This window comes from Cariama cristata, unplaced genomic scaffold, assembly GCF_000690535.1.
Source record: "Cariama cristata isolate BGI_N322 unplaced genomic scaffold, ASM69053v1 scaffold25775, whole genome shotgun sequence".
Classification (NCBI taxonomy): Eukaryota; Metazoa; Chordata; class Aves; order Cariamiformes; family Cariamidae; genus Cariama; species Cariama cristata.
In genome coordinates this window covers 3,160-13,910 of record NW_009619587.1, presented here as the reverse complement: position 1 = coordinate 13,910, position 10,751 = coordinate 3,160, and the positions used below count along the sequence as shown (strand labels likewise).

General features: G+C 43.8%; 1 protein-coding gene across 1 annotated transcript; it reads right to left on the bottom strand.

Moving 5' to 3' along the window:
* Positions 1-222: 222 nt before the first annotated feature.
* HDAC1 (histone deacetylase 1) lies at positions 223-10,421 on the bottom strand. The gene is made up of 13 exons (XM_009701308.1): positions 10,303-10,421; positions 9,741-9,858; positions 6,635-6,709; positions 5,284-5,422; positions 4,507-4,648; positions 3,219-3,311; positions 2,796-2,904; positions 2,533-2,673; positions 1,942-2,050; positions 1,706-1,836; positions 794-940; positions 627-675; positions 223-250 (listed from the first exon to the last, which is right to left on the bottom strand). The coding sequence occupies exons 1-13, from the start codon at positions 10,375-10,377 to the stop codon at positions 223-225; spliced, it is 1,356 nt and encodes a 451-aa protein (XP_009699610.1). The 5' UTR covers positions 10,378-10,421.
* Between the last annotated feature and the right edge of the window lie 330 nt (positions 10,422-10,751).

Here is a 10,751-nt window from a genome sequence, read left to right as displayed (position 1 = left end):
AAATCTGGGCAGTGCAGGTCTGTCTACTCCGCAGAATCCTCCCTATCTGCTCCCAGCGGAGTGCAGCAAGGAATAATTTACAGTTCTCAAGTCATTTATATATTTATATAGAAATATATACAGAAACATATATAAAATATAAATCCTGTGGAATGGGAGGCAACCAGAGAAGCTAACCTATGACAACTACGCACTGACAGGTACTGTCCAGATGCAGCCATCTTAGGTGGATTTCGTCTCTTCCTTCACCCTGTGGAAGTAAGCAGGGAAGAATTTGGTTTAAACAAGCAACTCTGGCTGTGCCCAAGCTTTAACAACAAGCCAGAGCTGCAGCCTTAAAAATGCTGCTTATATGGCCCATCTTCATCTAAAACTTGTAACACGTTTTGAATGAAGGCACAGTATTTTTAAGCCCTTTTCGCTGAAGGCTCTCTCAGCGCTTTATCAGGTGTGCTGTTCCACACATGCAAACTTCTTCCTATTAAGAGCCCATGACAAAGCCATCCAAACCACCGAGTCTCTCCTCCAGCCCCTCAACTTATGCAATATCCCACCGGGGGTATGGGTAGATGGACAGGAAGTACAGGCACAGCCATTTAATTGCCATGCCAGGGGACAGGGCTCACCCTTTGGGTTCTGCTTTCTCCTCTTTTGTTTTTTCCTCTTCTTTCTCATCTAGGAAAGAAAAAACAAACAAACAAACAAAAAACACACAGTAGTGCCAGAGGAAAGTACATGCCAGGCAAAGTTCCACAGAGCTGGGAGGGCTTCTCGTCCTAGCTCTCATGCTTACCTTTCTTCTCCTCTTCCTCCTTTTCCTCTTCTGTTTTCACACGCTTAGCTTTCTTGAAGTTGGCAACATTTTTGCGCCCTCCTTCCCCTTCATCCTCAGAGTCAGAGAATTCTTCATCACAGGATATTCTCTTATCAGAATTGCGGACTGCGTGCAAAGAGGACAAGAGGTTGTTTCAGCAGATTTAGAAGTCAGGAGATGCCAAGCACTGACTTCTCCAAGTACATCTACGCACCGGAATGAACTAATGAGCCTACGTAAGTCAGAATTAGTCCACAATAAAAACACTGATCTTTCTACCCGCCATATCTTTTAACTCATCCCTCTTAACTGCTCATGCCCAAGATCCAAGATCACGTGGACGACTTGGATTAGGTACAGCGTGATGTCTAGACTTGACAGCATATGCAGGTTAACCAGCCTCACACTGAGAAAATCTGTCTGCCAGATCTAAAGGCCATCAGCCAACCTGGATATAAACTAGCATTTTCACTGTGGAAGACAACTTCTCGGATCAAACCTGACAGTCTCCCAGAAAGTATCCTGTCACAGCACCTACATCACAGCAACTGCTTAAATTCTCACATTAAAGCCTAGGCTCTCCCATTATGGAAATCATCTGGCAAAAGTTCTGTTTCTCCAAGGGAAAAGAAATCTACCAGCCCTGCAGTGCTTAGCATCATTGCTTTATCCTACAAAATCAATCAGAAATGTGGGAACAGATTCAAACTGAAGGACTCCAGAATCAAGATACATCTAAATCATATATCCTCCTCTCTTTATTAAGGTAACTCAGTTTAGAGCCTGCATGCTTCTCCAGCTAACTGATTCCATTCAGCTTTGGCACCCACAGGCTCCGAACAGTACGCTTCCCAGCCGGGCAATGCAACTACGCCAGAGACAAGCACATACTTGAAATGCGTTTCTCAGGATCTTCTTCCTCTTCATCTCCACTGTCTTCCTGAACAGCATCCTCAGGAATCGGCTGCATCTGGACGCCAGGGGCATGAGGCAGCATGCGCAGATTCTCAAAGAGACGTTGCCTAGAGCCAGCCAGGAAAGGAACACCTCCGTCAGCAAGATGCCACCCACGGCTGCGAAGCCTCCAGTAGAAGGTGTCAGTCTCGCAAAGAGGAGCAAACACTTACTTGATCTTCTCAAGATACTCATTGGTATTCTGGTTCGTCATGTTCGAGGGACTGATGTGGAGCTTAAAGTCTGGTCCAAAGTACTCAAAATAGTCATTATATGGGAGTTCTGCAGGCAAGTTAAAAAGGAATAAATGCCAAATTACCACCGGACTGGTGACGGAATACCACAAACAGATTGTACTTCTACAGGAAAGCACAACTGCATTTACCTAGGCATAGGAGCCGAAGCTCTCCTAGCACAAATTCAGATCAAAGCAGACAACTTAGCAACACTGCAGTCAAAGCTTACTTGGCAGTTAAACCCTATGAGTGCACACAAAAGTTTGCAGTAGAAGGTCATCTCATTTCAGTAAGTCGGCAAGGCTGCTGGGTACCTTTTGCTAGAGGGGAAAGCTACAGGACTAGAATGCAAACAAGAACAGCTACTGCAAATCAGGGCATCCAAAAGCTCTTCCACAGTAATAACCAAGAGCTAATGAAATATCTTAGGGTTGCTGCCTCTCCCACAGCAACATCCTTTCCCTGAGCTCTGTTACTAGAGTGTCATTGTCCCTTAGTCTTGCTTCAAAGGCTCCAGGGGAGAATTACCGTTAGGAATTTCAGTGTCCAAAGCCACAGCAGTCTCATAGGTCCAGCACCTAGCCACGTTGCGGATCGTATAGCCACCTCCGCCCAGCATCAGCATAGGCAAATTAAAACTTTTTACAAACTCCACACACTTGGCATGACCTGCAGCAAAAGCAGTGGGGGAAAAGGTCAAAGCCTCATGGCATAAGAAGAACAAACTTTTCAATGAAGTCTAATTATATCAGCTGTGCCAGTTCAACACAGGCATGGTACGGTACTCTTACCTTTGATGGTCAGATTAAAACAACCCAGCCTGTCCCCTGACAGAGAATCTGACCCACACTGCAAGACAACTGCGCTAGGCTGGAACGTCTCCATCACTTTGGATATCACCTAAACAAGAAACCCGTTGTTACGCACTCTTCGCGGGACAGTGTCACAGCAACACAGTAACGTCCATGTCAGCAAGTGACATGAAGACAGCCCTAGTGTTCCCACAGCTGCTGACTCCCCTATATTGGTAACACTGAGGCTCTTACAAAGAGAAGCTCAGGGATGACAGGCTGCAATTGTTAGGGAGGAATACAGCCCCTGAAGAATCTTATCACAGAAGACTGAATCAATCTCCCCAAAGAATGGCTCCATGAGCCACCCAATGACAAAGTATGACCCACAAAGAATTACTCAGCAAAGATGTCTTCACTTACCGGCTTGAATATTGCTTCATAGGACTCATCATCAATCCCGTCCCGGAGGGGATAGTTGACAGCATAGTACTTGCCTTTGCCTGCACCAATATCCTATCAGAGTGAAAGACAGGAGAGACCACAAGTCACCAGAGAACCAACTGCAACATATAAGTTGTGCTCCAAATTCGGAAGGAAAGTCTTGGATTCCGTCAGTGTAATCCGAATATAAGCCTAGGCTCTCACGGACAAATACTGTCCTGGCAGAAGGCAGCAAGAGTCAGTTGATTCCAACAGCAGCTTATTTGGCATAAGTGCGTGCATTTGGCCCTCAGTGTTCAGAGAAGAAAAATCTACTACTACATGTTGCTCTGAGCACACAGGCTCTCATTTCACTGGCAAAAGCCATTTTCTTACACAGCAATAAATTTGGCAGCCAAAATTCTAGTTCCAAACCTGTACGCTGCAGAGATGCACAGCCCAAAATACCAATTTGGGCTGACTGTGCAGTCTAATAACAGAAAGAATCTATTTTTTCTTTAAAACAACATATATATTTCTACATTTCCATTATCTCTCTCATACTCAAGTGTTATTAAAATAATTATTTCATTTATGGTGCAGAGTGGCCACACGATGAAAGAATGCTGCAGCTGCACACAAATTCACATCACCAGCACCAAACTCTGGGCAGGGCTGAAAAGATACAACTCACAAGTGGAAGAGAAGCGAATTTAGCTCAGAGAAATATAACTCCACTAAAAACACATTAAAAAAAAGGTAAAGAACTTTTCACCCCTAAGAACAGCATTCTGGCAATGTCAGAAGTCAGAAAGTGAACCACACCTGTATCTAACCTGGAAGTGCCACAGTTAACACCAAGCTTCATTAACATGCAGAACTGATTCACAGGAGGAAACGTCAACAAGATAAACCAACACACAGAGAAGCACTCCCTCATCAACTTTCACCCAAAAGCTTGCGTGACCAAGCTTAGTCTGCAAGTAGCTACAGATGACCAACACGCCATCTTCAGGGCCACTTTTCTGAGCATAATCCCACCAGAAGGCTGCTGAGAGATTGATATCCTGGATATTACTATCCAGGCCATGATCACAGGAACAAAGGACCCACCCCAAGGGCTGCGCCAGCTGCCTCACATATACACCTTTGCCCTCAGAAAAAGGATGCCGCTTTAAGAGCAGGAAAACCCAGGAAGAACAGTGATTTTTAGTTAAATTAGTATGACAGCAAACAGATGGAAGAGACTAAATTTCAGGGTAATTTTCTGCTAAGCTTTCATTCTCACCCGTAGGTCCCCTGTTCCTGGGAAATATTCTCCGTACTTGTGAAAGGACACGGTCATGACACGGTCTGTGGTATAAAAGGCTTCCTCCACGCCATCTCCATGGTGAATATCAATGTCAATATATAGGACTCTCTGGTGATACCTAGGATCAGAAAGGAGTCAAAATACTGCATTTCTTCAGAGCAGAAACTGCCTTCACCAGCAGAGCAAATGGGAGGAGAGCAAGGAACTTGGCGCTCATCCCCAGGCTGCGCAGTTACCAGGCAGCTCTCCCTCCAGGGTCTACAAGCAAAAGAGCTGCAGAGAAGGGACATTTGCCTTGGTCAGCAGCGGTACAGAACCACAGAGGAAAATACAGAAAATAAAGCTTTTGCTGCTGCAACTGATCTTTGATGGCAGACTCAACTCAGTTTATTCAGATTCAGTCAACAGACTGCATTTTTATGTCCAAGCCTCCCACTGAGGTTTGCCTTGAGCCAAAAGCTGTCACATATTACAGCCGTGCCCCTTTTTCCAGGGTGGGTAGTAGAGAGAAGGGCCTAAGAGCAACTGCACAACGCTCCAAGCCCTCTGCCTCCTGCACCGTGCCACCGATAGACATACTGCTTTGGGAGAGAGGGTAGCGCAGCCCAAAAGATAGCCAATTAAGCCCTCCTGGGAGAACACAGCTAAAAAAAAAAAGGCAACAAAAAGCAAAGACCGAGAAGAAAGTGCTAAGGACTTGGAGGAAATGTAACAGAACAGACAGACAAAAGGAGTAAATAGTACTGCTCGTACTTGAGAAGCTCCAGGATAGCCAAGACGATATCGTTGACATAACAGAAGCCAGAAGCCTCTGACTTCTTAGCATGGTGAAGGCCTCCCGCCCAATTCACAGCAATATCTGTCTGTTGCTTGTTCAGCTTCACAGCACTGGCTGTTAGGAGAAGAATTACAAAAATATTAGCACGAGAGCAAAGGCTCCATGACAGAGACTGAAAGGTAATGCACTGGTCCCTTACGATCACATCATCGCTCATGTGTGTGTTTGGGTACTTTATAAAGCACAAGCCCAAGGGTTTAACACTGGGTGTCTCAACAAACTAACAAAAGGCAAGGGAAGAGAAACACAGGCTCTGTTCTGCCTGCACACACTTTTCACTGCTTCCCACTTTTGTCTCAGAGCATGAAATCTGCACAAACAAATCCACAGCATTTGAGCTGGGGTCCCAGTTGACAGTCTAGATTTCTCAGTGCTCTGAACAAAAGATTTTAATGAAAGGTTTTATCCAACATATATTTAGGTCATTCATTGAATACGCTTTTAGGCAAAGGAAGTTCTCTTCCCCCAGCCCCTTCATAAAATTTCTGCAAATTTTGCAAGTCTCCCAGGATCAAAACAAATAATATATTCTGTGGAATCTAAAGGCGTGGGACCAGAGAGCATAGAGCTACTTCAAAAAACGCTGCAATCAGTACTTGTACCTACTGCTGAACTACATTACAGGAAATAAAGACTTCTAGATGTCATTGTGGGAGTAGCAGCCACAAAGCTTTAACGCCTATGCACAGTAACACAGTTCCGCAATACTAGTCTTTCTGCAACAAAGTATTTGAGAATAGTGAAAGCATTTTAAATGTTCCAGCTTTCTGGGAGCTTACTGAAACCTTTCAGGTTCTATTTTGTCTCAAGCCCAGAGACGGTCCAGAGACAGCGGCTTTTTTGTTAAAAACAACAGATAAAGTAACTCTTTTCTTTCTTTCCCAGGTTACACCTGCCCAGAACAAGGTTTTTACAACTTTTTTTTTTTTTCTGTAAAGCTCACATTTATTTTTTTATTAAAACCTTGCTGCTGCTGCAGTTTTAACTATCACTGTCAATATTGTTACACCACTAACAGAGTCCTTCACATATTCAGTGAAGTAACCCAGACTAGTGGAGATATGCTTAACAAATGTAGAGGGATCTGTCAACATGCAAGGCTTGAACTCACATGGGAAGAAATCTGGATCTAATTATTAAGGAAATCAAAAATAAGTTCACAGAGTTTCCCCACCACCACCTACAACAATTTATTTCCTAGACAGAACTACATTACATACAGCTGCTTAAGAGAAAAAGAAAAGAACGTATGACTTCTGAGCTTACCAACTGAGCCTCCAGCAGAGAGCTGACAAAACTCAAACAACCCATCAAACACAGGGCAGTCTTCCCCAACATTAACTTGAAAAGAACACAAAAGAGTTAGTAAGACAAAACTACAAATAAATGGCCAAGCTTATACCACCACTCTGATTCAAAAAGCTAAACAGGTAAGTGACCAAAAGTTTTAAACAGCAAAATACCACGCACAAATAACAGAGTATCAACGTAATCAACCTGAGGATTGCCCGATGAGGCAAAAAAGGTTGTTGGTGTAGGGAAGATGCTCCTGACTTGTAAGAAAACAGGAAAGCAGGTCCCAGGAGCTCTGGCGAGAGTGGCACACCATCTACCGGGGTGCGCTACGAGGGATCCCGAAACCAGTCAATCATGTCGGAAAATGAGTGGGCAGACAGGAGATGCTATCAATAAGAGCTGTGTAATACTGATACACGTCCTCAGCAGCAACTCAAGCGGCACACTTACAGTATTCTGCTCTGCTCCGGCAGCACACGCTGGTCACCACGGGCACATGCAGGCGGTGCAAAACAGGGGCCAGCACCCCTCACTACCCCACATGGGCCACACTGCAGCCCTGCTGCCCAGGCACCGTGCCTTCTGGAGGGAATAGTGCTGTTTTTGGCTACAGAGCTGACGCTGAGCTCCATTACACAACCCCACAGCGAGTGGGGAAGGTTTTTGCTCCTGTTTCCTGCTGTATTGCTGACGAGGAGTTGAGAAAGCAAACAGTGCCAGCGCTGCAGGAGAAAGCGGGGAGATGGTAGATAGTGGTGTGTACTGGATGAGAAGTTTACATCCACATCTGTTTTGTTACACTTTGTACATTCCTTTTACTTCACATTGGACAAGCAGTTTTTAAGTTCTTAGCAGTACTGTCGTTTTAGCTTGGATAAATTTCTACTATAAATAGTTCCACGATTAAAAATAAAAACAGTAACAACAGACTTGTACTGAATCTAGATTTTACAAGATTTGCTTTTACAAAAAACCAAACAAAATCTGTATTTTTGTAACAACATCTGTAAATGTTTTCTTCTGTGCTTAATGAGAAGGGCACAAACAGCACAGCTCTTGCAGCGTTAGAAACTCATCAGTGCACAGTCTCCACAAAGACTGTGTGATAAGGGAGTTTGAATGGTCCCAGTTCGGGACAGGGATCTCTGAAAAGGACAATACCCATCAGGAGACCCAGAAGGAAGCAATTGTTCCCGCTTTCCAATTACTTCAGCAGGGCATGGCAACTGGCAGAGTTTGAATAATTAACTCAAAGAGGTAGTTGGAAGCTTTCCCTGTTAATTGAAAAGAATTTAAGTCATCAACTTCTGCATGCTTCCCATTACAACAAATTAAACCTCTTGCCCTCTAGGTTACAGAGCAGTCCTCCCAAGTCCTCAGGCAGGCAACACAGCATTAGCAGAATGAAATTAGAGACTGTTCATTACCTCTACTGCCCCTCAGAACTTTGTGAGCAGCCCTGACAGTATTTGAGGGCACTCCTCTGCTATATCGGGCAAAGACAGGAGCTGCCGTGTAAACAGAAGCCACTTGGGCTTTTTCCCACCAGGAGATTCAAAGCAGCCAGGACTACTACGGAGGGATATTAATAACAGGGCTCAATCACTTGACTATAGGTATAAAGCTCTGGTGGAAGACGAGAGGCACAGATGCTTCTTCCTTGCAGTGGGTGGGTGAGAAGCTTCATATCTGGGAGAGTGCAACCAGAGAGAGCCCAGCACTAAAGGTGGAACCGTCCTTACGGAAATCACAGCAGCTCAAAAGGAAACCTGAAGCCCCAAGCAGGCTACAGAGACCTGCCCCTGTACTTGGGAGCGGTGACCTTCTCTCCTATATCCCTCATCTCTGTTCTGAGCCTCCTGTGTTAGTTCTCTAACTACACAGAAACTACTGTTTTGCAGGTCTTGTTGAAGAAAAGCTCTGTCCTCCACATGTTTAAGATTAACTTCTGCCTCCTTCAGGTAAAAATAGTTCCGTGGAAATACAGTACAGAAAATGTTGACTACCAGAGAGAGCAGAGTGGGAGTTTATGAGCTCTATCTGCTTCAGGGGTAAACAGTTCAGCTTGTGTAAATATGTACTTTGGTACATGTCATTTGGTATATTAAGGCATATCATTTACTATAGGAAGTCTTTCAATGTATATTACTCATGAACCATACTACCCATTGCTCTTACGTGTTTGTGCCTTGATACCTGTCCCCTTCTGCTCATACCAGATTTCCAAGTGCCTCTATTTCAGACTCAAGATCTGTATTTCTTCTAAATTGGAAATTACACTTTACATAAAAGAACCCCACGGGCTAACAACTTTTTTTTGCTCTCAAGGACTGCGGTGTGCAAGACCAAAATACTGTTTAAATGAACCTTGAGCCTTCCCTACTATTTGTCTATACTTGCTAGAAATCTGGGTTGCTGCAGTCATTGCCAAAGAACATCAGCTCAGAGTTGCAGAGACCAAAAAAAGGTTTCTGTAACATTAATTTCACCATTAAAGAGCCATTCCATAGACTGGAGAGGTTAGAACAAGAGATTAGCTCACAAAATAAACCATTCTAACACAAAGTGGACAGGTATTACTGTGCCTCTCAACCCTCCCCCGCTTCCAAACTGCCATTGCCCTGAAAATCCTTCAGAGTTACCACAGATTTTGGACACAATTGATGAGTTGTGGGCTTTTTGTTTGTTTGTTTTTAAAATCACACAATCCTTTCCCATCTCAATACCTCTGGTTAAAGATGAGCAATAACACAAAATACATGCATCTCATAAACAAAGTAGTTCAGTCATCTCTGAGCCAGGAAGGCAATTTAGAAGAGTTTCCATCAAAACACAAGACCCAAAAAAGACAGCCAGGTCAAAGAGTTTTCCTCAGCTCTTTTGGTATATTGGCTTGAGAAAGGCTCACATTTTTAAAACACTTGATTTACCAGAAAAGTTAAAAACAAAGCCAGGAGAAAGACAATTTCTCATTTTTCCTACTCTCTTTATCACAAACCTCTAAAGCTGGCCTAGGATTCCCAGAACCACAAATTTTAACGTTGGCAGAAACTACAGCACTACACGCATATCTTACATCTTTGCATCTGCTTGCTGTACTCAGACATGTTATCCGGGCGAATAGATCTCAGAAATTTTATGTAGTCATCACTGTGGTACTTGGTCATTTCTTCTGCATTTGCCTTGTGAGGGCGCTGCAAGAACAGAAAAAGAGCAAGGCTTGTTTTGAAACACATCTCTCTCCCCAATTTCCATTTCCAAGCTCAGATTTACTCCCAGGAGCAGCAAAGAAAACTCAAATCAGTAGCATTAAACAAGAGAAACTTATTTTCAAAGGCAAGAATCCCACTACCGGAGACTGGAATGTATTACATATCTAGATAAAGGAAATATTTAAGTTATAGGGGAAAAAAGCAATTTTCCAATCTCCAAAGCTTATCTGAAGCAAAGAACATCTCACTACAAGCAATGAGAAGAAAGCAGAAACACACCAGCACAACTGGGTGTTTTGGGTTTTTTCCTCTCCCCTTTGGCTCATCAACAGAGAACTTACAAGTCTGAAGCATCAAAATTAAAACCTGACACATAAACTAAGATCTTTCATATATATTTCTCCTCATGACCAGCCCTACACTTACATATATCTCCATCTTCCTGTAGAGGCCATAGTTCAGCAGTAGGTTGTGGGTCATCCGGATCCTGTGGGGTTTCATCGGATGTCCTTGGCCATAATAGTAGTTTCCAACATCACCTGGGAGTAGAAAGGATTTTGTTACAGCAGGGAAAAGTAGGAATTCCTTCAAACAGCCAAGCCCCAAGACCCATCAGGTCATCTGTCATTTTATCTGTCCTTCGGCAGTGCATCTGTTCACAGGGGATAGGGTCTCCTATCTTGTTTGCACAGGTATCTCCACGGATTCAGAAAAGTTTATCCTAGACTCAAATCAGACAGACATTTAGAAATTAGGGTATGGCCAGACAAGGAATTTTTTAATGCCAGTTCTGGGGAAGGCAATCCAGGTAGAGTCTGAGCAACAAACATCACCCTGGACAAGTTAAGAGGAGGGAGCTCCAGCTTTCTTGAGCA

Bases quoted from the DNA above. Each gene is read 5' to 3' on its own strand.
- HDAC1 (XM_009701308.1), bottom strand. From the start codon at position 10,377: ATGAAACCCCACAGGATCCGGATGACCCACAACCTACTGCTGAACTAT. The intron at 9,859-10,302 runs GTAAGTGTAGGG...CTGTTCTTGCAG, and splicing joins ACAGGAAGATGGAGATATAT to CGCCCTCACAAGGCAAATGC. The intron at 2,674-2,795 runs GTAAGAGTACCG...CTTTTGCTGCAG, and splicing joins TTTTAATCTGACCATCAAAG to GTCATGCCAAGTGTGTGGAG.